Consider the following 26454-nt stretch of genomic DNA (forward strand, 5'->3'; position numbering starts at 1 on the left):
AGCATCATCCATAACAACAATGTTGGGATTAGATTTTTGTCAAAAATTGTACACAGGGCCGGGCGTAGTAACACACGCCTTTAATCCCAATACTCAGGAGGCAGAGGTAGGAGGATTGCTGTGAATTCGAGGCTACCCTGAGAAGACAGAGTGAATTCCATGTCAGCCTGGGCTAGAGTGAAACCCTACCTCGAAAAACAAAACAAAACAAAACAAAACAAAACAAAACAAAACAAAACAAAACAAAACAAAACAAAACAAGATTGGTATAATGTTTAGAAACAAAGTCAATGAAACATTTTTCCTGTAAGTCCATACTACAGGGATAGTATCATATTTTATGGACTGAAGGACCTGAATTATATTCACACACTGATTAAACATTAATTTGTTTTCCCATGGAAATAGTCAAAAAATATTCCTAATAATTGATGATCCAGAATATTATGCAATTTTAAAGTAAAATACCATAAATGTTTAATAAAAATACATAAAATGGTGGGCTGGAAAGATGGCTTAGCAGTTAAGTGTTTGCCTACGACACCAAATGATTCAGGTTTGATTCACTAGGACTCATGTAAGCCAGATGCACAAAATGGTGCATGTGTCTGGAGTTTGTCTGTAGTGGCTTGGAGGCTCTGGTGTGCCCATTCTTTTCTCTCTCTCTCTAATAAATAAATACAAATAAAATATACATAAAATTGTATATAATAACTTAGCAGTAATTACCATAGCTTGGCATTAAAAAGAAGTAACCCATCAACAAAGGGATACAAGCCACATGTGGTGGTGCAGGCCTTCAGTTCTAGCACTCAGGAGACAGAGGTAGAATTGCTGTGAGTTCAAGGCCATGCTGAGACTACATAGTGAATTTCAGGGTCAGACTGGGCTAGAGTGAGACACTACCTTGGGGGAAAAAAAAAAGAGAGAGAGAGAGAGAGAGCAATACAGAAAAAAGCTAAGAGTTCTTTAGGAAATAAGTAATAATAGTATAGCATTAGACAAAACTAGGCACAGACAAAATAATGGTATGTGATTATTTCTCTATTACATTCTTTTACTTGGTCAACTCATTTGAATTGACCAGATTACTCCATACATATGTACTAAAAGTTATCACTCTGCATAAAATGGAAGCATTTCTTAATCATTATGAATTTCAAGGCTCTATCATGTTAGTAATCTTTATCAAAGTACATATTCTCACTACAAAAAGGAGACACTACACTAAACAAAACAAAGGTCTAACTTAAATTTACCTTATTAGTGGCTGGTGTAGTGCAACCAATGAGGCATGGACTGTAACAGATACAACAGAAAGGTGGAAATAATCAAACATAACATTAACATGATGATGAAGTCCTCTATAGAGGCTAAAGTGCAGCTTCAATGTTCGGCTACTTATTAGTTGTAAGGCATTCAGATCATCTGCCCTGTAAAAAGCAACAAGTTTGAATATAATTATGGAGAATTTACTAAAAGTTAATATTTTATAAATTAGTTAAAATGATCAAAAACATTTGTTTAATTACTTTGTTAAAATGTAGAATAAGAGTAACTTTAAGGCACAAATTTTGATTAGGTAACAATATAAAATATAATAACCAAGAAAATAACCAGATTCTTCTCATACTTTTCTTTCTTCTTCTTTTTTTTCCCCCTTTCTTTTGGTTTTCTGAGGTAGGGTCTCATTCTAGCTCAGGCTGACCTGGAATTCATTATGTAGTTTAAGGGTGGCCTTGAACTCATGGCGATCCTTCTACCTCTGCCTCCCCAGTGCGCCACCATGCCTGGCTCTTCCCATACTTTTGTATCAGCACATGATATGGGTTATTTTTCACTAATATACTTACAAAAATGAGCCCTTTGGGTGGCACAGTAGTTAAAAATATCAGCTTAAATAAATCTTATTCCATAGGTAATACTGTTTCTTTTAAAAGTTGCAGTATAAGATAGGTTAAATCCTATTATAATTTGAGAAGCTATGTCATTATTTTTACTGCACAAAATTTTATTAAATGCTACTTAGAAACTACAAAACATTTAATAGCTTAGTGAGACACTATCTTATAAGCAAGTAATTTCTTATTTAGTGAAGATATTTCTATTATATTCCATGATGCCATCTATACATAGAAAAAACTGAAACAATGTCATGACAATTATACCAAGATATACTTTTCAAAAATCCACACACATACATTTTAACTACTTTTGCTAATAAAGTAGCTACCAGTTTTAGCTTAGTCCACTTCAAGAGTTTATTATATCTTCATTAAAAGAAACCCTGCACTGGAGGGTGCGTGGCAAGTGGGCACAGAGTGAGTAGGCCAGATCCCTGTTCCCTGGCTCCTTCCAGTTTTCTTGGTCCTGTGACTGGCTTGGGGAGGCATGGTCTTCTTGTTGGGGCTGTGGAAACAGGCCTGTTGTTCTGGTTCCGGACTGGCCCCTGGGTACTAAGATCCATATTCCTTGAGTCAGAGGGTGCATGGACTACTTTAAGAGGTGGTCTCTTGCCTCTGGCTCTTTAGCTTTCTGGAGCCTGGTTTCCCAACTCTTCATTCTCATGTGCTGAAGAGTACATGCAAATGGAATGAATAGGCCAGAGCTCCCAGTTCCCATGGTACCTGGGATGCACCTGCAATCTCCACAATCTATCCATCTGTGGTTATAACCCCACTGTACAACATTATACCAATCTTGTTTACATTTAAAACAAAACACCCCCCGAAGATCCTGAAAGACAAAAACTTGCTTTGTCTTCAATAAAATAGTGTTACCCCACGATGGGTAGAGCACAATGAAGAAAAGCTAACAAAAGTCAGAAAACAGAGATCTCCACCAAGTATGCCTACTGCCACAAGAGAAGCCTCCAATGAAATGAGAGATCAATAGAAATTCAATCCCAAAATAAAAATACAACAACCAATGAGACCCAGATCGAAAGAATTGCTGAACTGGAAGCAAACCATCAAAAAATCAACAATTGTATCAATGAAATTGAATGGAATCATCTCTTAAGAGTGTTCAGCTTTCGATAGTAGGCTTAACTTGATTGAAGAAAATGTTAAAAATGTTAAAAGAGATATGAATGAATTGAAGGCGAGTCAAGAAATGGAAGATCTCAATAACTGAATTATTAAGTCTAATGAGGACTTGATCAAAGGTATGAATGAATTCCAGGAAGCATCAAGAAAATCAAAATTTGAATTGAAATTATACCTCAAAAAAGAGACAGACACGAGGCAAAATAACATAACAGAAAACAAAAATCAAATAGAGATTATAAAAACCTCTCTAGAACTCATCACAAAGAGAGATGCGGAAGACAGAACCTCTGACCTAGAAAACAAGACAGAAGAAATTGACTGGGAGGCCAAAATCTTGGCTAAGTTCAAAGAATCAAGTGAACAGAAAATGAGGGAACTGTGGTATACCCTAAAAAAAACCAAGCATCTGGATCATGGGCATACCAGAAGGAGAGAAAATCTAAGCCTAAGGCATAGAGAATATATTCAACAAAATTATTGAAGAAAAATTTCCCAATCTTTTAAAAGAGAGATCTGGCCCATCGAGGTACAAGAAGCCCACAGAAAACCAAATAGACAAGGACCAAAGAAGAAAGGCTCCAAGGCACATCTTAGTTAAAACTCTTAAAAATGAAAATAGAGAGAGTGCTAAAAACAGCAAGAGAAAAAGAACTCACTACATACAAAGGCAATCCCATCAGAGTTACCTCAGATTTCTCAATGGAAACCACGAAAGATAAAAGGGCCTGGAATGGAACACTTTAAAGTCTAAACAACTATGGCTTCCAACCCAAGCTACTTTCATACAGCAAAAGTAGCTGTCATTACAGATGGTGAAAGGAAAACTTTCCATGTAAAACATCAATTCTATGAATACATAAACACAAAGCCAAACCTACAAAGAATACTTCAGGAAATATTCCACACAGAAGAGTCAACACTCAGGAGCCAACAAGATCAAAATAACCAAAAATAGACCAGCCTCAAAAGAGTACAAAACACAAGGAAGCACCAAACCCTATAAAGCACCTCATCATGACAGGATTAATTTGAACCTCACAGTAATAACCTTAAATATTAATGGTCTTAATTCACCTATCAAAAGACATTAAGTTATCAGGGTGAATCAAAACCCTTCTATCTGCTGTTTGCAAGAAAACCACCTCACCACTAAAGATAGACACCTCCTCAGAATGAAAGGATGGGAAACTATATTCCAAGCAAATGGAAATACACACAGGCATTACTATATTAATATCTGATAAAATAGTCTTTAAACCAAAAGTAATCAAAAAGGACAAACAAGGCCACTTCTTACACATCAAGGAAATGATCCAACATGGAGAACACCCCAATCATAAATCTATATGTTCCAAACACAGTCGCATTACAGTTTATGAAAAAAAAAAAAAACCTACTTGACAACAAAACAAACAAACACTAACACCATCATAGTCATCATAGTTGGAGAGTTCAATACTCCACTATCAACAGACAGATCATTCAAGAAGAAAGTAATAGGGAAATAATAGAGTTCAATAACATCATAGATCAACTAGACCTAACAGACATCTACAGAACTTTCTACCCCAACTCTACAGAATACACATTCTTCTCAGCAGCACACAGAACCTTCTCCAAAACAGACTATGTATTAGGCATAAATTCAGGAAAATTGAAGTAATTTCTGAATGCATTATATCAGATCACAATGCTTTAAATCTAGAAATCAACAAGAGACTCATCAAGAACTCCACCAACTACTGGAGATGAAACAACACACAGTGAATGGGGTTGTGGAAGAAATTTAAAAAGAAGTTGTAAAATTCCTAGAATTGAATGATAATGAAAATACAAACTACCAAAATTTATGGGACACAATGAAGTCAGTCCTAAGGGAAAGTTCATAGTGCTAAATACCTTCATAACAAAGACAGAAAGATCCCCATTAAAAACCTAACTGTCCACCTAAAGACACTGGTAAAACAAGGAGAATTCAACCCTAAGAGCTCCAGACAGAAAGAAATAACCAAGATCAGAGCAGAAACTAGTGAACTGGAAAGTAAGAAAAACAATTTTTAAAAAATCAATGAAATGGGCTGGAGAGATGGCTTAGCGGTTAAGCGCTTGCCTATGAAGCCTACGGACCCCGGTTCGAGGCTCGGTTCCCCAGGTCCCACGTTAGCCAGATGCACAAGGGGGCGCACGCGTCTGGAGTTCGTTTGCAGAGGCTGGAAGCCCTGGCGCGCCCATTCTCTATCTCTCCCTCTATCTGTCTTTCTCTCTGTGTCTGTCTCTCTCAAATAAATAAATAAATATTTAAAAAAAAAATCAATGAAATGAAGAGCTGGTTCTTTGAAAAAATAAACAAGATTGATAAACCCCCTGGACAATTTGATCAGGCAAAAAACAAAAACAAAAACAAAAAACACAAAGAGAAGTCTCAAATTAACAAAATCAGAAATGAAAAAGGAGAGGTCACACAGACATCAATGAAATTGGAAGAATCATCAGAGCATACTTCCAAAATCTCTACTCCACAAAATTGGATTATCTGGAAGAAATGGGTGAATTCCTAAACACATACCACCTACCAAAATTAACTTAGAGCAGATTAACCTCCTAAACACACTTATCACATCCATGGAAATTGAAAAGGTAATCAGAAACCTCCCCCAAAAGAAGTTTAGGACTGGATGGCTTCTCAGCTGAAATTTATGAAACCTGCATTGAAGAACTCAAACTACTTTTTCTCATAATCAGAGACTGTTTCACATAATCAGAGACTAGGGAATCTGCCAACTTCTTTCATGAGGCTAGCATCACCCTAATACCAAAACCAGATAGAGATGTAACAAGAAAAGAAAACTACAGGCCTATATTCTTGATGAATTTAGATGCAAGTTCCTGAACAAAATTCTCACAACCTGAATTCAACAACACATCAAAAGCATTATCCACCTTGATCAAGTAGGCTTCATCCCAGTAACGCAGGGATGGATCAACATACAGAAATTGGTCAATGCATGATACCACATAATAAATTTAACTATAAGAACCATATGATCATCTCAATTGATGCAGAGAAGGCCTTTGAAAAATAAATCACCATCTCATGATTAAAACACTGGAAAGAATAGGCATGGAGGGTTTATATTTCAACACAATAAATGTTATATAAAACACCCAAAGCCCAAGTAATACTTAATGGGGACTCAAGGCATTCCCATTGAGATCAGGAACAAGACAGGGGTGCCCATTCTCACCACTGCTCTTCAACATAGTACTAGAAGTCCTAGTCCAAGCAATAAGACAGGAGAAAGAAATAAAAGGGATTCAAATTTGAAAGGAAGAAGTCAAATTCGTTCTATGTGCAGGTGACATGATTCTATATATAAATGACCCAAAAGTCTCATTCTCAAATCTTCTAAACATGATTAATTACTTCAGTAAAGTGGTGGGATACAAAATCAATGCACAAAAGTCAGAAGCTTTTCTATATGCAAAAGACAAATACATAGAGAAAGAAATCAGTGAGGCTGTCCTGTTTTCAATAGCAACAAAAAATTTAAATACCTTGGAATAACACTAACCAAGGATGTAAAAGACCTACATAATGAAAACATAAAAAACTCAAGAAAGAAATCAAGGAGGACTTGAGAAGATGGAAAAGACCTCCTACCCTCCTGGATAGGTAGTATTAATATTGTAAAAATGGCAATTCTACCAAAGCAATATACCAATAAAAATACCTGCATAATTCTTCACAGAGATTTGAAAAAAAATGATCTCAAAATTCATATGGAATAGCAGCAGGCCCTGAGTATCTGAACATATCATCAGAAAAAAAAAAAAAAAGAAAAAGAAAAAGAAAAAGAAAAAAAAATCACCTCTAAAGCTACATTACAAAGCCATAGTAACAAAAAACAGTATAGTACTGGTATAAGAACAGAAACATAGACCAATGGAACAGAACTGAAGACTCAGACCTTAGATCAAGTAACTACAGCCACTTGATCTTTGAGAAAGGTACCAATAATGTAGACTGGCGAAAAGACAGCATCTTGAACAAATGGTGTTGGACAAATTGGATGACCATATGTAGAAAAATGAAACTAGACACACTCATCTCTCCACACACAAAAATCATGTCCGAATGGATTAAAGAACTCAATATAAGACCTGAAACTCTTCTCTTACTGGAAGAAAAATTAGGAGGCACTCTCCAAGATATAGGAGTGGGGAAAGACTTCCTGAACCAAACCCTGGTAGTTCAGGAAATTAAACAAACACTCAGCCAGTGGGATCTCATGAAGTTAAAAAGCTTTTGCACAGAAAAACACACCATAAACAGTCAAGCGATTACCCACTGAATGGGAGAAAATCTTTACCAGCTAAACCACTGACAGAAGCCTAATATCTAGAATTTAAACAGAACTAAAAAAAAACCTAAAAAAAAATCATCAACCCACTCGAAAAGTGGATCAGAGAACTGAATAGGGAGTTCTAAGAAGAACTACAAGTGGCTAACACACACTTATGAAACTGTTCAACATCCCTAACCATTAGGGAAATGCAAATTACAACAATCATGAGATTTCACCTTACTCCAGTAAGGATGGCAATCATTAAAAAATTGACAAATTTTGGCAAAGATGTGGAAAAAAAGGAACCCTCAATCAATTTGGAGATTCTAGAAAAGGCTGAACATAGAGCTACCAAGAGACCCAGTTATTCCCTTACTGGGTATTTGTTTTAAATGCTCCATGCATCAATACAGAGACATTTGCTCAATCACGTTTATAGCTGCTCAATTCATTATAGCTAAGAATTGGAATCAACCCAGATGTCCATCACTGGCTGAATGGATAACAAAGTTGTCGTACAATTACACAATGGAATTCTACTCAGCAGTAAGAAAAAGACAATACAATGAAGTTTGTAGAAAAATGGATAGATTTGGAACAGATGGTGTCACTTATCTGCTTATCTGAGGTTCCTAACCTGGATCTGTTTGAGTTGCTGTCATACCTGATAGGTAACTCAAGGCCCAGACAATAGGAGTGGGAGGGTTTCATGGGATGTGAGGGACAGGGGGAAAACAAACACAAAACTAAATCCAAATTAAACTGATATTATAGACCTTTATCCTTGGAGATAGCCTAAAAAGATATAATCCTTAAAAGGAACAAGGGGGGAGCACCAGAAAAGTAGGGCTCTGGTGAGGGTGGGATGAAGCCTAAGCTTAAAAGAATTTTCTTTTTCTGTCTCTAACCTGTAGCTCCCAGTACTAGAGACTGGCTGCTACCCACATTGAGCTGTTGATTCAGAGACCTATGAGGTCTCCAAGGCAGCTTTCTGTAAGAGCACTTGATTACCCACCTAAGGCAAAAGCTAAGAACCTAATCTGGCTTTCCAGGGTTCACAAGTCAATGGGGGATGCTGGCAAGTGGGATGGCTTTCTTGGGATGGAGCTCGCACAGGGCAGAGGGAGTGGGGCAGCAGTTGCGGTCAGCAGCAAACAACCTGACATGATGCTCATACAACTACAATAGTGGCACATAGCCAATGGTGGGAAACCAACTGCTCTTGATTTGGCTAACTGATCTGCTCAGTGGAACAGAACCCATAGTTGGAGCTGGGAATCAAGTCAGAATCATCCAAAAATGAGCCTGCTCTCCATTATTAAGCTCCCACCAATCTTGGGCTATAAGAGGGCCTACACCTATTAAATTTTCTCTAAAAATCAAAGGTTTTCCCATTTATCTGGTGCTAACTTCACTCTTTGTTGGAGAACTTGCTTCTCTTTTTCAGATGGATGCAGATTCTAAGGAGAGAACCAGTCCATCACACCTCAAAAAACTAAGAGTATTTGGGGAAATGAGCAAGAGGGCAGCTTCCTTGGTGAACCTGGTACCAGCACAAGGGTGAAGGAGATAAGACACCGAGAACACTCAACTCCTACCAAACCAGATATCCAGAGACACAGAGGCTCCCAAGACCTCATCACTGAAGTAGACCTAAAAGGAACCCAACATGGCTCAGGGAAATTTATGGGGGGAGGGGGGGAGAATGTTAAGAGCCACAAGATGGGTCATTATGCATTGTCTCTTACCCATAACTGATGGCTAACCCCACAAAGCACAACCCATATTCCCCAATGAGGAGGGTCCCTGCAGAGGGGGGAGGGCAGGGAGGAGGCTAATGATGTACCAACCTGACTGTATACACTATGTACATAACTAATAAAGAAAATCAGAAAAAGAAGCTAAGACCCTATTGATGAAGACACTATAGGCTGCTGACACAGAGCATGGAGAGACCTGGCTGGAATTCACAAGAAAGCCAGTCCCCAGACAGTTGGCCTGTCTAGTGCCAGAAAGCATTACATGAGCTACTGGGGGAAAATGGCCAAAAAACAGTCTGAGCAACCAGAGGTCTAAGCTATTCAGAAGCAAATACCCTGACATGATGTAAATGCCAGAGTAATGGTGGCACATAGCCTCAGTGGGTAACCAGTAGCTTTCTGATTGGCTAAATGATCCTCTCAATGTAAAGGAAACCATATTTGGAATTAGGAACCAGATCAGAATCCTATGGAGGCAAAGATTATGCTGTCCAGTTTCAAGCTCTCACTAGTCTTTGGTTAAAAGAGGGGTTCCATACATCAAATTCTCCCTAAATTAATATTGCTTACCCCATTAAAACTATACTGACTTCACTCTCCATTGGAGAATCTGTTCTTTTCAGAAGGTAGTGAGGCTGAAAGAGATAAACTACCCCTTGCACTTCAGCCAAGCCACAGCTCAAACCACAGAGGAATGGGGAGATGAGCAAGACTGCTGCTTCCATTCTGTTCCTGGCAATCGGCACCAGGGTGCAGGAGACAGACCCTGAGCATACTCAACACCTACCAAAGTAGAGATCCAGAGACTCCTAAGACCTTGAAGTAGACTTAAAACTCACCCATCACGGCTCAGGGAACTTTGTGGAAGAGGGGAAGGAAAGATTCTTAGAGCCACAGATTCAGACATAATGCCAAGAGACATTCTCTCCCCACAAAATAACTGACTACTGCCCCCACAACACATAAACTACAACCCCATGGGGAATACCTGGAACCCCACTGAGGAGTGTCCCCAACGGAATGGAGACAGAGGTTAGGGAAAAGACAGTACCAACATATGGTGTATCCATATGAAACATCTTGTTAATAATAATAATGACGACCATCAAAAGAGAGAGAGAGAGAGAGAGACAGAGAGAGAGGGAGAGAAAGTATAACAAGGGAGCTGGGGAGATGACTCAGCTGTTAAAGGTGCTTGCTTGAAAAGCATGGGTATGATTTCTAGTACCCATGTAGAGTTCATTTACATATGTCCCGAGTTTATTTGCAGCAGGAAGAGGTCCTGGCATGCCAATTCTCATTCTACATATCCCTCTTTCTCAAATAAATAAATAAAAATATTTTTTGAAAATGCATAGAGGAACACTAATTACCATATAACAATTTCTTATTTCTTCACAATAGTGAAGACACCTGAACAGATCTTTTAGTAATGTGACTACTTAGTACAACACACAGTCTGAAATCATGTAATTTTCAAGAAGTATTTTTAAGCTTAATTTGAAACCAAGGGACAAAAAAGGTCCCCAAGAATAAATCGACTGACTCTTGTTTCAAACACAGAAAAGCATAACTTCTCCCTAAAATATGTGGTCTGTGGATAAGTTCAGGGTAACTATGATGCTTATCAGTGTCAATCATACACAGGGCACCAACAAGTGCCACGTAAAGAAAGCACAACACATGCCAAGACAGACCCACCAATGATACAGCAAGAGAGAATTACGTTTAAGTATGTCTTTCTAAAGAACTGTTTCTTATTTTTTCAACTCTGCAGGTTTTGCTACCCGAAGCTCCTGGAACCCAAGCAGCATGAGTGTGTAAGAGCAAAATAGCCCAGCAATTCTCCACAGGTAAGTTTCTCATACCAAAGTGGGAGGGGTAAGTATTTTGAAACTAACATGATGGGAATAGGCTGGATTCCCAACAAAAAAGTGGTTATCTATCAAGTACATTAGAGTACATAACTTTTTTTTTAACAGCCTACTTACGAATAATCTCCATCTGTGAAATGCAGATCCAAGGATAACAGAAAATTAATTTCTTCAAGGGTTTCTTCAATCTAAGGAAAAATTATGAGTTATTTAAAAAATATTCATAGAAAGTTACAATATGCCTTAAAGGCTTGCAAAAAAATATATAATCTAAACAGGAATTAGGGAGTGTTTACCTTTCTTTCATCCAACAGCATTTTAACTTTGAAGATCATTACATCATTTAAAACAACCTCTTCATTTTTATATAGGATTTGAAATGTTTTACTACAAATCAGAGAATCATGGACTGAAGCTGGGAAGGCTAGTGCCACACCTATAAAACAGGTAAGATATGTAACTGACAGGTTGAAGACAAACAGTACAAGTAACTGAATACTATTATTTAAAATGTTATAAATTTGATATTACTCTACTATCATTAATATTCTGTTTAGAAATGTTAAATACTGAATTTTTACTAACTTCTGTGATAAAAACTGAATAAACAAGTACATCATGAACATTATTAAAACTTAGTCTTAATCTGAAAGGTATGTGTGGATGACTTTGGATAGATGTTTTAGACCAAACGACTGATTTGTATACTAAAGAAGGAAAAAAACCACTTAGATTTCTATAGTTGAAGAGTAAAGAATTCCAATGGTTTCTGTCCATATTACTGGGAGAAAAGTCCCATGCAACTGTTCTTTTGATTGAATGTGATTATATATATATATATACACATACATATACATACATACATATACACACATGTATATATGTATATGTATGTATACATATACATATGTACATATATATGTATCAATACTATATATCACATATATATACATCTACTACATTAATGAAACTATAATAATCATCAGGGGACTTTTCTGATTTCAAAATACATATCTAAAATGCTTCCAGTGAATTATCAAACATGAATGAATAATAAAAGCTACTAAGTTTATAAACAGTTAATCAGAAGGAAGGAAAGTCTTATGGAGAACTGTATCATTAACCTGTGAATTTGGCTTGCCTCTGAGTTATTGATACCAGGCCACTGTAACAACCCACTTGCTGCCATGTCATAACCTTATCCTCTAGAAATAGCATGATATGAAAGAAACAGTATACAAGTCCAAATGGAATGAAGATGTCCACATGGGCATGGTTACAGAAGAGGGACCAGGCTATAGCAACTTAACATACTGCATGAGTATAAGTGAGGTAGACAACATTCCTGAATAATAACCTCCTGGAGCAAAGTGAACAGGAGTAACACATTAGTGAAGCAACCTGGCCTGATGTGAACTAAACTCAGAGAGTATCCATGAGAAAGATGGATCAATGGCAGGAGTTTGGGATGTAAGGCGGACTGATCTTAAACTGAGGATGATGGCAACTATTTTTCTGCAAGAGAAGGCATGTACAAATCTTGACCAATTCTTCTTAAATGCCTTGGAAAAGAATAAAAAGATTTTTTTTTTTTTTTGAGGTAGGGTCTCACTCTAGCCCAGGCTGACCTGGAACTCACTCTGTATTCTCAGGGTGGCCTCAAACTCACAGCAATCCTTCTACCTCTGCCTCCCAAGTGCTAGGATTAAAGGTGTGCACCACCACACCCGACTTTAAAAAAAAATATCTTTTTAAAAAAAGAATATTTGACAGAGAGAAAGGGGAGAGAGGGAGGGAAGCAGAGAGAGAGAAAGGGGAGAGAGGGAGAGAAGAAGGGAGGGAAGCAGAGAGACAGAAAGAGAGAGAGAAGTGCATGCATCAGGGCCTCTAGCTACTGCATATGAACTCCAGATGCATGAGCCACCTTGTGCATCTGGCTTATGTGGGTACTGGAGAACTGAACCTGAGTCCTTGGGCTTCACAGGCAAGTGCCTTAACCACTAAGCCATCTCTCCAGCCCAAGAAAAGACCTTATACTTCCAACTATTCTCTAAGCTTGAGATGTTTCAAAATACATATTTAAAGGGAAACTGTATAGTTCAGAAACTCAATTTTGAATATTTTAGAAAAGAGCTGAATGGCAGAAAGAAATTTTCTTAATAAAAAACAGATTATGTTTAAAGCACCCATAATTATAATGTTCATTAGACTCTATTGCCTCAACAAAGACCTCCATGTTGCTTGCTCTTCCCTCAGATGATGCTTTTCAATTGGAGGCTGTTTCTTTCTCACATTCCCACAACCAGGGCTGGAGTTTCCTTGTTCATTACTGAAGCTCTCAAGATACTTATCTCCTCTTGTCTAACCACTTGCTCTTCTTTAGAAATCTTAATTCGTTAACAGTTTCATTTCCTAGTACAGTTACTCTTTCAGAAACTACTTTAGCCATCACTCCTGGATTTAGGGGTAACATAGATATACTCTTAGTCCTTGACTTCTTAGGTTCTTTTCTTTTTAACGTGTTCTTGCCCTATAGGTCTCCTCAGATCCTTACTTGAGGGTCATTCCCAAGAATTTTACATTATCTGCGACTATAATTCCTCCTTAAATGCTGATTTTTATCAATTCTTCTGTATGTCTTCAACTATTTTCCTAGCTAGCTACCTTAAATAACATAAGACTAGCAACCCTCTAACCCATTCAGGAGCAGATTCCATGAATGCTGCTTCTTTACATTCTCTTTCTTCTTTCTATCAAGTTCTCACTTTCCTCCTTACATGAAATTCCAATTCATCATTATCATACTCTCTTGTATATATATATATATATATATATATAGAACCTATTAAGAAAAGCCAGGTAGAGTAATAACATGTCAAATATCTCAGTCACCTTGGAGTCAGAGACAGGAGGATTGACAATGCCAGCCCAGTTTGAGCAACTTAATGAAACAAGCAAGCAGCTTATTTTAAGCATAAATGCTATTCTTGCTTTGACATATTGGTCTAGATAATTTCTAGGTCCAGCTCTGCTTAATCCATACTCATACCCACAAGCTGACAAACATATAATTATTTGGACTGGCTATGCTTTAAATTCCTGACCAATTAGTCTCAAGTAGGACTGCAATGCTACCTAGCTCTCATTCTGTGTTGTTGCCCCATGCTGGCCTCAAACTCATAGACACTGCTACTTCAGCCTCTAGAGTGCTAGGATTAAAGTTATGTACCACCACACCTGAGTTCATACTATTTTTCTGAATCAGTTCTTCCCTTTCTCCCATCCCTAAAGTGACTATTTCATAAATTATTTTCTCTTCCCAAACCTAGCATTCAATCTCTGGTACCTATGGTTCTTAATCTGTGACATAATAAAAACTGTCAGGGGGCTGGGGAGATGGCTTAGCAGTTAAGTGCTTGCCTGTGAAGCCTAAGGACCCCGGTTCAGGGCTCGATTCCCCAGGACCCACGTTAGCCAGATGCACAAGGGGGCGCACACGTCTGGAGTTTGTTTGCAGTGGTTGGAGGCCCTGGCATGCCCATTCTCTCTCTCTCTGCCTTTCTCTCTGTGTCTGTCTCTCTCAAATAGATAAATAAACAATGAACAAAAAAAATCCTGCCAGGGAATACTTATAGATGAGCCTGGATATACTCCCTTATTTCTGTTTCCCTTTCTGAGAAGACAACTAAAAAGAGTTCCTGGTATTTAGAGCATCTAATTCATCTCTCTGTCTCTCTTTAACTAATTTTGTGACAGCTAGAGTCTAAGATGGCCCATTGACTTTTACTTTCTGGCACCAAAATCCAGGTATAATTTCCTTCTACAAAGAACCAGGGTTAATCTTTATGAAAACCTCCTAAATCATGGTATAATTTGTAGATATACAACAAAAGTAATTGACTGCAGCTCATAAGAAACCCTGAGTTAGATGCATAGAGCTAAATTCTAGACCCAGAAACAGAGATAATGTCATGCTTAAAACTAAGCTGGGTGGTAAATTTTCACACACCAAGAATTATTTCACATTCCACCTGGTCTTTGATGCATGTAATTGCTATTATCAAGACCAGTGACTTCTGTTTTGCTAAATCCAATGGAAAATTTCAGACCTCATTCACTTGACTTATAGGTACCATCTGACATTCTCACATTTTTAAAATGCTTCTTAAATCTGGCTTTGTGGACATTACATTCTTTTGGCATTATTCCTATATAACCCTGTTGAGTACTTTCTTCTGTTTTATTTTTTTTCCCTCTTTTTTCCCTCATCAACAAGCAGCACAGCTGTTAAGAACATGGACTTTATAGTCAAATTGGCTAGAACTAGATCCTGACTCTTCCTTAGACCAATTACCTTATAATTATTCTCTTTCTTGCATGCCTCACATCCAATTTTCCAGCAAACCCCACTGGATCTACCAATAAAATATACTCAGTACTTATTAAGTGAGAGTGCCAGAAATATTCAAATAGAAAAAAGACTGACTCTGCAAATGTTCTAGAGGAAATTCTCTACCAGATAAGGAGTAATTCCAAATTGCTTTTGAATGACTTCATTGCCTATACCTTATTAGCATCAATATTTAAAGCTTTTAGGGGCTGGAGAGATGGCTTAGCAGTTAAGCGCTTGCCTGTGAAACCTAAGGACCCCTGTTTGAGGTTTGGTTCCCCAGGACCCACATTAGCCAGATGCACAAGGGGGTGCAGGCGTCTGGAGTTCTTTGCAGTGGCTGGAGGCCCTGTCATACCCATTCTCTCTCTCTGTGTCTGTCTTTTTCTCTGTGTCTGTCGCTCTCAAATAAATAAATAAATAATGAACAAAAATATTAAAAAATATTCAAAGCTTTTAAATAGAAATCAATGGCATACAGGTAATATGTTCTACAACCAAGAGTAAGGACAACAGATGGAAAACCTTTGGAGCCATTCGCTCACTTACATAATTATGCTTTCTAGGTGTTAGGGGATACACAATAAAATAAAAATCTTGATTGCATAAAGTTTATACCACAATGAGGAAACAAATAGTAAGTAGATAATATGTTTGAAAGGACTAAGTGCTATAGAAAAATAAAAAAAGGGTAAGGGGCTCAGAAAGAAGGTAATCTTAAACAGGTATCACACAATGCTAGTTTGGGAATTTAACCTATTAGTTAAGAACAAAACAGTTTTCTATGTTCTTTCCCCTATGATGTGTCTCTTAGCTTCTATCCTTTCTTCAATCTATCAGGATTTTGGAGGGCTATTCCCTGCACAGAATAAAGTAGTTCTCTAAACTGAAAGCAACCTGGTAAAACTGAAAGCATGATCATGTGAACACATGCATATTGTATATCAAATGCAGAGATTCAAAATCCTTCCCCAACAATGCTCCTAGAAGGCTGCCAGCTAAATTCTTACTGTCTAGAAAGCAAACAATCTTCTCAAACCAGCTCAAGAACTATAATAAAGGCTGGTTGTGCTGATACATGCCTGTGATCCCAGTACTTGGGAGGTAGAAGCAGGAGAATTAGTGTTGGATAAATAAGTATTGAGGCCATCCTGAGCTACATTAGACTCTATCTCAAAAACTATAAACAAATAACTGAATGGAATCTGAAACTTCAGCCTACGTGTATATGACAGGCTAGTCTGCTATGGTTACATGAGTCTTTTAGGGCAAAAACAAATGATTTTATAATTCCTAGCATAGCAAGCTGTTGCCAATTAGTTTTGCTAACTATGCCAAGTCCACATTCCCACCAAAGGGTCAGGAACCATACTTAATATTTTCATTGCTTCAATTTTATATTAAGCACTTTATTTCACTAATAACATATATTCCATGAGTATTCAGTGGCTAAATGAACTTGTCCAAATGACTATCATCACTTTACTGAACAGTTATCTCCCAATACATTCAAGGCTTCATTCTAGGTACTCCTCATATCTAGGAGCCCATATACTTACATTAATTGACATTTTATTCCTATAACTTACTCTCTGTATTTCCATTTCCTAGAGCTAAACAGCTAGTACTGTTATTTACCTTATGAACAGGTATGTATTTATTTCATTATAATTGATTAAGTTCCTAAGGTATTTGATACTGAAACATATGAATATAACTACGTGTGTTTTCAGAGTTCTCAGTCTAGCTTCGATATAAACATCCAAACATGTAACTGTAGCGTTATGTGACAAACTTAACTCCCTATTTCAGCCAAAGCAAAAGAGGCAATATCATTACCACTGTCACCCAAGCTGGGTAAAAGATGGCAGTTACAGTATGAAGCTGTTCAATCTGGGGAGAGTGAAATAGAGGGTTGTAACACCAAATGAATTACGGCTTTAGACGCCATGCAAAGTTTACTGAAAGCTAGAACTTTATAGTGAGCTTTCCATTCATGGCTAATGCTGGACTAGTAGCATAATGTGAATTATTTCCAGCTAGATATTTTTTGAAAGTTCCCTTATTTTGTAAACCTTGTTCTTTAATGTGCTTGACAATGAACTGTAGTAGACTAATTCTATTCTGTGCAAAGAATGGTAAACTGGTAAGAGCTAAAAGAAATTCATCATAAAGGAAAATTCTATCTGCTTTGGGGGAGCTATCTATGGCTTAAAAAGGGGGAAAAAACAAGGAAAAAGAAGGTACACAACCTAAGTTATAACTCAAAATAATGGAGAATCTAAAAGTGATTCCACAGAATCTGTACAATGGCTGGAAGGGAAACAGATATTGAACCTATATAACCAGAGTTAAAGTATGAAAAATCATAATGATTCAGCAAAACTATCCCAATATTTCAGTGGCTATCAAAAGGTTAGGCTCTGGGAAAATCCCAAGAAGACAATGAGCAGGGGGAAAAGACTGCTTTCACAAATTCAAAATATTTTTAATTTATTTGAGAGAGAGGGCAGGCAGGCTGGAGGAATGGCTTAGTGGTTAAGGCATTTGCCTGTGAAGCCAAAGGACTCAGGTTCAATTCCCTAGGACAAACGTTAGCTAGATGCACAAGGGAGAGCATCTAAAGTTTGTTTGTAGTGCCTGGAAGCCCTGGCATGCCCATTCTCTCTCCCTCCCTCCCTCCCTCCCTCCCTCCCTCCCTCCCTCCCTCCCTCCCTCCCTCCCTCCCTCCCTCTTTCTCCATCAAATAAACAAATAAAAATAAATAAGTATTTAAGAGAGAGAGAGAGAAAGAGGGGAGTCAGAGGGAGAAAGAGAGTGCTCCAGGGCCTCTAGCCACTGCAAATAAACTCCAGACACACGTGCCACCTTGTGCATCTTACTTGGGTACTAGAGAATCGACCTGGGTTCTTCAGCTTCGCAGGCAAGCACCTTAACTATTAAGCTATCTCTACAGCCCAACTTCAAAATATTTTAAATTTTAATACAAGTGATCAACTAATCATTGACAACACAAAATAAATGGAACCTTTCTTACTTTGATAATTAGCCTTTCATTTTCATTCCTGCTTTATATGTTTTGATGTTAGTTTTCAACTACTATTACCTGTGTATAATTTAAGTGGTAACAGGGAAGGAAAAAGAACAGAATATACATAAAGAATATTATATAGGAGAAGAATGCCCTAAGAAAAATCATGATCAAATACAAATAACAGGAAATTTCTTTTTTGACTTATCTGGGTTGATTTCTAAGTTTGTCTCTTTGTTATGCTATCAATATAGTTTTTAGTTTATCTTTGAACTCATGATGCTCCTCCTACTGGAGCCTCCTCCAGTACAGATTAAAAGTGTGTGCCACCACAACTGGAATAAATTTACACTTTTTTTTACACATTTAACTTGTGTCGTATGTATTGAAATGCAAGCCCTGGCACCTAGATTTACCTGATATGTTAAAAGTTGAGGGTCATTTGTGAGACCTTTACTCAGTCTTGGGGCTGGAGAAATGGCTTAGAGTTAAGGCGCTTGCCAGCGAAGCCGAAGGACCCCGGTTTGACAATTCAGTACCCATGTAAGCCAGATGCACATGGTGATGCATGCTTCTGGAGTTTGTTTGCAGTGGCTAGAGGCCCTGGTGTCCCCATTCTCTCTATCTGCCTTTTCTCTTTTCTTCTCTCTCTGTCAAATACATAAATAAAACATTTTACTCAGTCTTCTTTTTTATACCTTTGGTCATCACTACTTCATTTAATCTTAGAAACAGTTTTGTTTTTTAAAGTATTTGATTATTAACATATTAATGTTAATTAACAATAACATTAATTATTCTACATAATGAATTGATATGCTGTATGATACAAATTAATCTTATTGTAACTTATATTTCTTTACAACATTAAATGAGTCAAAACTTGGCTGCTTCCAATTCTTGCTAATAATTCCACAAGTTCAATAATATTTTACATGTTTACTTCCAATTCTTGCTAATAATTCCACAAGTTCAATAATATTTTACATGTTTTCTCTCTAGGATTTTACTAAGTACTTTCATTTACTGAATCTGCAAAGCAGGTGACACATTTCAGAAGTGAGAAACTGAAGCTCAAACAGGTTATATGAATTTTTCCAGGGAGTATAAAAGGAAGCTTGAGGGCTGGAGAGATGGCTTAGCAGTTAAGGCACTTGCTTGCAAAGACTAAGAACCCAGGTTCAATCCTCCAGATCCCTCATAAGTCAGGCACACATGGTGGCTCATGCATCTGTAGTTCATTTGCAATGGCTAGAAGGTCCTGGCATACCCATTCTCTCTCTCTCTGCTTCTTTCTTTACCTCTCAAATAAATCAATAATTAAATAAATAAATAGGAATTTTAATTCTGAATTCTAAGACACATCTTATTAACTATTCAAGAATTATATCTTAATGCACAAGGTGGCCCATGCATCTGAAATTCATTTCCAGTGTCTGGAAGCCCTGGTGTACCCATTCTCTTTGTCTCTCTCTTTCCCTCCCTCTTTATTTTTCTCCTAAATAAATAAAAAAAAAAATTAAAGAAAAAAAAAGGAATTATATCTTAATATATCTTTCTTATTTCATCCCTCGCTCCCACTCTCCCTTCTTATAACCCAGATCAATACCAAAATAATTAGACGTCCCTTAATTATCTTCTGGAAACAACATACTTTTTTCATGCTGAATACTCATTTTAACTTAGTAAACTACATACCAGAAATAAGAAAATTAAGAAAAATAAAATAGGTGATTTAAAAGTAAAATACATCAACACATTTGGAATAAAGAAGATCTTAGGAAGTCATATTCATGTTTCATTTCAGATATGACTGACAAAAATTTATTATTTTGATAAAAGGTTAAACAAAGTATGAGGTTTTTTTCTTTTCTATCCATAATCTATTTTTTGCATTTGCTCATTTATTTTATTTACTTATTTATTGTTTTTTTGAAGTAGGGTCTCACTCTAGGCCAAGCTGAGCTGGAATTCACTATTCTCAGGGTGGACTCGAACTCTTGGCCATCCTACCTCTGCCTCTTGAGTGCTGCGATTAAAGGCATGTACCACCATGCCCAGCTTGCTCTTTTATTAAAAGTGGACAGTCTCTTAAAATTTTTCTAGCATAATGCTATGAAAATAAAAAAAGTATGTAATACAGTCAAATATAAGCTAAAGTTAAAGCAATCAGTCAGTAGGCAGAGTAAATAAATTGTTTTATTAAATTGCACACTTAAAGCGAGTGGATTTTATGATGAGTAAATTGTATCACAATCATAACAGAAATGTAAACCACCAAATAAACAGTGAGGTGGAATAGCACATTGACATTGGTGTTCTGCAGCTTACAGTTCTTAGATGAAAGAGCATGAAAGATAGATTGTCCATATTATTATTAAATTAGATTTCTGTGCTGGGAAGCTGGCTAAGCGTTTAAAAGACACTTGCTTGCAAGGCATACTGGCCTGGGTTTGATTCCTTAGTATCCACATAAAGCACAAAGTGGTGCATGAGTCTGGAGTTCATTTGCAGTGGCAAGAGGTCCTTGCCCACCCATAGTCCTCTTCTCTACCCCATTTCTCTCAAATAAACAAAAGTATAGAAGATTTCTTAAAAAATACATATTTCCAGGAAAAAACAAAGACAAAGAGGGAGCTCAGCAGCTATAAAGTTTTTACTTTTCAGGTGAGTAAATCAAAACCAATATAAATACATTTAACAAACATATGTTTTAAAAACTAGAACATCCAACAGAAGAAGGTTCTGGTGTGAAATGAGGCTAAGTACAAACACCATGGTATCTAAAGTGTTACAGTTTAGAGGTCACAGTTATTGAAAAAGGTTGAAGGTGAGTTGGTATTCTGAAGCTACCTACAGTGGAATCTTGACTGAGCCTGAAGTGCTGCCCTGTCACTACAACAGAAGTGAGTCACTGGAAAAGGATCTCAGATACTGCACTGAGAAACCACTGCAGGAAGCACTGTCCTGAATTTCCTTAGCTCACAAATTACCAAAGGAGAACTTGCCAAATAATGGAAAGAGCATGCCCTTGTTGCTGCAAAGCCCAGCATGTGCCTCATATTGTTATGTTTTAAACTGTTCCAGAAGGTGATAAATGGCATACCTACCTTCAATACTACTTCAACTACTAAATTCTAACATATATGCCCAGAATACTGCCAGCCACTCTTATTTAGGAGCAGAGAAAGGAGTTCCTGGCAGAACAAGTTATCATTGATCATTATGTTACTTCAGATGTTTAATTCTTAACTTACAATGTTTTCTTGGCTTACCTGTTGCATTTAACAAACTAGCTTCTACTCTGTGGGGAATTCTTGGTGGAATTTTCATAGATGCACGAATCTGGTAAAAACTAAAAGCAAAATAAGTAAGGAAGCCAGTTTAATACATTATAATATGCTGCTTTTAAACTTCTACATTTCACATTTATAAAAATAATAAATCAGATCAAATTATATCAGTTCCCATAACATTTACTATTTTAGAAAAAAAGACCCACATGTCAAATAGCCTATTATGAAAAGAAAAGGGAAACCCAAAAAGAGTAAAGATGATGAGATATACACGGTGACTTTTAACTTCATATGAGAGAATGTAATAGCAACATGCAGAAATAGAATGGTATTTAAGGGTTTTATTATACAACTTATTTTTCCTTCTTAAATGACAAAGGGGCTAGGTACATGGCTCAGTGAATAAACACTTGCTAGGCAAAGAGTAAGTACTTGAGGACAGAACCCCAGAATCCACATAAAAGCTGCATGCAATAGGGCATCTTGGGTAAGAAGGCAGGTGATAACAGAATGCCCCAGAAGCTCACTCAGCTTACCAAACACAGAAGTGAACAATGAGAGATTGCTTCCAACAAACAAGACAGAAGAAGAGTACAGACAACCAAAGTTGTCCTTTGATCTCCAAACATACAATAGAACACATGTATACCTGCACTCATACATATTAACATGAACATGCACATGAACATCACACAAAACATAAAAACAAAGGTAAATTTGGTTAAACCTGCCAGGCGTGGTGGTACATGCCTTTAATCCCAGAGCTCGGGAGACAGACACTACACAGTGAATTACAGATTAGCCTGGACTATTGTGAAACCCCACCTTGAAAACAACAACAACAACAAAATTTGGTTAAACCTAATCTTGAGAAAATATTAGATTAATTTTAAAAGGCTTTTAGCTGGGCGTGGTAGCACACTTCTTTAATCCCAGCACTTGGGAGGCAGAGGTAGGAGGATCGCTGTGAGTTCGAGACCACCCTGAGACTCCGTAGTGCATTCCAAGTCAGCCTGGGCTAGACTGAGACCCCACCTTGAAAAAAACAAAAAACAAAACAAAAGAAAAAAAAGGCTTTTAAGGACTGGAGAGATGTCTTAGCAGTTAAGACGCTTGACTGTGAAGAAAAAAAATAAAAATACAAAAAAAAAAAAGGATCCTTGGCTGATTCCAAGTCTGGAGAAGGGAATATACAAATACCTGGAACAGCTCACGAGAATAGGAAACAAGTTAACCCTATTTGGAAGTTTCAGTGGGAAGTTCACAGAAACTTCAACTGAGGGGTGACGTTTGAGAATCAAAAAGAATAAAGAGGTCATCAAATATGTTCAAAATCCATGAGTTCATTTTTGTATTAAATAAAAACTAACTAAATTTGAAAGATTAAAAAGGCACAAAGCAATATTCTGAAAATAAGTGAATAGGAGAAAGAATAAAACATTATGTCCTCTCCAAAACAAACTACACTTCAGAATAGCAAAATACTTAAAGAGGCAACATTCTTCCAAGAATCCAAGCTAACAATGCTAGAGGAATAAAAGAACTAGAACGTCACTGTTTTGTAACCTCTAGTAAAATTATGACACTGAACAAAGTTCTCCAGTGTACACCATCAATTAAATTATAGGGAACCTGACAAAGGATCTGTCAGGTTGACAGCACCTGAATCAATCTTATCACAAAAAAGAGACAGCCAGACATTACATGTTCTATAACACATCTGAAAGCACACAGCATTGCTCAAGTATTCTCAAAAACTCTACTGGAATTTAACTATATCTTCAGATTAAGCAATTAATGATAAACTTTAAAAAAACTAAGAAATGTATAAACAAATGCATTCTGTTATTTGAGGGGAGATATTGATTTCAATAAATTATTATAAAAAACAAATTTATGAGATGATAGGAATAATTTCTTCAGGTGCAGTAGCTTTACAGATTTGACAAAAAACAAAAGTACTATTGTTAAAGTTCTATTGCGAATTCAGAACCCAGAATGATTACAGGAGAAAACAATTGTTGAGACTATGTCATAGGTGATGTGTATTTGGTATATTTTCTGTGCTTAAAATTTCATTAAAGAAACAAAAGTAGCTCTAGAGTGGCACTGCCCTCCAGGCTTAAGCATAGGCCTCCTGAAGATAAAATTTTCCAAGCACTAGCAGAGATTACAGCATGCAAATTAAGGAGTCCAGTACTTTTTCTCAAAAGTAGGGACACATAAAGTACAAAATATAATAGATGTAAATGCAATGACAATGATATAAAGGGACTAAATGTTCTAGTTAGAAGCTAAACATTACTCTAGAAAAAGAAAATTCCCATTATTGTTGCTCGAAACAGACAAGTCTGAAATGGCCAAGAAACAGAAAAGCTAAAAATAAAAGGGAAAAAGTATATTTTGAAAATTTTATCCAAAAACCCTGATGTTTAATAGCTAGCAATATAAAGTTTAAAGTAAAAATCACTACCAGAATATGAATAGTATCTAAAAGTCTTAAGTCTACCTTTAAGGAGAGAAGCTGAAAATTATTAAAGTTTTATGGTCACAGAAGTTTTGAATACTTGTATTTGTCATTTTAAATATTTAAGCCCAATCTTTTTTTCTGATTTATTTATTTATTAGAGACACAGAGAGAGAGAGAGACAGAGAGAGAGAGAGAGAGAGACAGAGAGAGAGAGAGAGAGAGAGAGAGAGAGAGAGAGAGAGAGAGAGAGAGAGAGAGAGGGAGGGAGGGAGGGAGAGGGAGGGAGAGAAAGGGGATGCCAGGGTCTCTAGCCACTACAAACAAACTACAGATGCATGTACCACCATGTGCATCTGGCTTACATGGGACCTGGTGAATCAAACCTGGGTCCTTAGGCTTCGTAGACAACTGCCTTAAGTGCTAAGCCATCTCTCCAGCCCCGTATTTGTCATTTTATTATATATTTTCTGATTTTAGTATTTTTAGTGTTTTTATTACTTGCAACAGAGAGAAAGGCAGATGGAGAGAGAAGGAAAGGAGTGAGGGAGAGACAGAGAATGGGCACACTAGGGTCTCTTGCTACTGTAAATGAATTCCCACTGCAAACAAACTACAGATGCATGTGCTACTTTGTGCATCTAACTTTACACAGGTACTAGGGAACTGAACCTAGGTTTGCAGGCTTTGTATGCAAGCACATTTAACCACCGAGCCATCTCCCAACTCCAATATTTTCTGTTTTTAATACTGTGTAGTGATTCCATTGCTCCCTTTGCTATGTTGACTCAGGATTGAGTTCTTCCTTACTTCTTTTCCTCCCTCCTTCCCTTCCTTACATAACTGCATAAAAGCTCTTGTTTTATTATGGGATACAACTTAAAAAAATTACTATAATGTTGGCCAAGGTCACTCACACCTTTAATCTCAGCACTCAGGAGGCTGAGGTAGGAGGATCACCATGAGTTTGAGGCCAGCCTAGGCTTCAGAGTGAGTTCTAGGTCAGCCTGGGCTACAGTAAGACACTGCCTTAAAAAAGTCCACTAGTATAGAGCTACGAGTATTTTAAAAAAGATATTACTAGAAAGTGGAGAAACATCCCTTGTTCCTGGATTGGAAGAATCAATATTGTGAAAATGGCAACTTTACCTAAAGCAATCTACACATTTAAGCAATCCCTGTCAAAATTCCAAAGGCATTCTTCATGGAAATAGAAAAAACAATCCAAAAATTCATTTGGAATCACAAAAAACCTCGAATATCTAAAATACTACTGAGCAACAAAAATAAGACTGGTGGTATCACCATACCTGATTTTAACCTATACTACAGAGCCATAGTAACAACAACAGTGAGGTACTGGCACAAAAACAGACACGTAGATCAGTGGAACAGAATAGAGGACCCAGATGTAAGTCCAGGTAGCTATAGCCACCTGATATTTGATAAAAATGCCAAAAATACTCATTGGAGAAAAGACAGCCTCTTCAGCAAATGGTGTTGGAAAAACTGGATATATATCTGCAGAAGGATGAAAATAGATTCTTCTTTCTTGCCATACACAAGAATTAAGTCCAAATGGATTAAAGACCTTAACATCAGACCTGAAACTCTGAAACTGCTAGAGGAAAAAGTAGGGGAAACCCTTCAACATATTGGTCTTGGCAAAGACTTTCTGAATACAACCCCAGTTGCTCAGGCAATAAAACCACAGATTAATCACTGGGACCTCATGAAATTACAAAGACTTTGCACTGCAAAGGACACAGTGAAAAAAACAAAGAGGCAACCTACAGAAAAGGAAAAAGTCTTCGCCAGCTATATGTCTGATAGAGGATTAATATCTAGGATATACAAAGAACTCAAAAAGTTAAATAAGGAATCAAAAAGCCAATCAAAAAATGGGCTTTGGAGCTAAATAGAGCATTCTCAAAGGAAGAAATACGAATGGCATATAAGCATCTAAAAAAAATGTTCTACGTCACTAGTCATCAGGGAAATGCAGATTAAAACTACATTGAGATTCCATCTCACTCCTGTCAGATTGGCTTCCATCATGAAAACAAATGATCATAAATGCTGGCGGGGATGTGGAAAAAGAGGAACCCTTCTACACTGCTGGTGGGAATGCAATCTGGTCCACCAATTGTGGAAGTCAGTGTGGAGGTTACTGAAACAGCTAAAGATTGATCTACCATATGACCCAGCTATAGCACTCCTAGGCATATATCCTAAGGACT

At 37.1% G+C, this 26454-nt stretch overlaps 1 protein-coding gene across 6 annotated transcripts in view; it reads right to left on the reverse strand.

Moving 5' to 3' along the window:
- Fam135a (family with sequence similarity 135 member A) overlaps positions 1 to 26454 on the reverse strand; it is a 106743-nt gene that overhangs the window by 47088 nt on the left and 33201 nt on the right. For all 6 annotated transcript variants that reach the window (XM_045156202.1, XM_004653062.2, XM_004653061.3 and 3 more), the window contains 4 exons: positions 21727 to 21806; positions 11327 to 11466; positions 11148 to 11218; positions 1260 to 1433 (listed from right to left, as the gene is read on the reverse strand). In XM_045156202.1, the coding sequence (XP_045012137.1) occupies positions 1260 to 1433; positions 11148 to 11218; positions 11327 to 11466; positions 21727 to 21784 (443 nt within the window). In that variant the 5' untranslated portion in view covers positions 21785 to 21806. The remainder of the gene's footprint in view (positions 1 to 1259; positions 1434 to 11147; positions 11219 to 11326; positions 11467 to 21726; positions 21807 to 26454) is intronic.

Source organism: Jaculus jaculus, chromosome 8 (genome assembly GCF_020740685.1).
Source record: "Jaculus jaculus isolate mJacJac1 chromosome 8, mJacJac1.mat.Y.cur, whole genome shotgun sequence".
NCBI lineage: Eukaryota > Metazoa > Chordata > Mammalia > Rodentia > Dipodidae > Jaculus > Jaculus jaculus.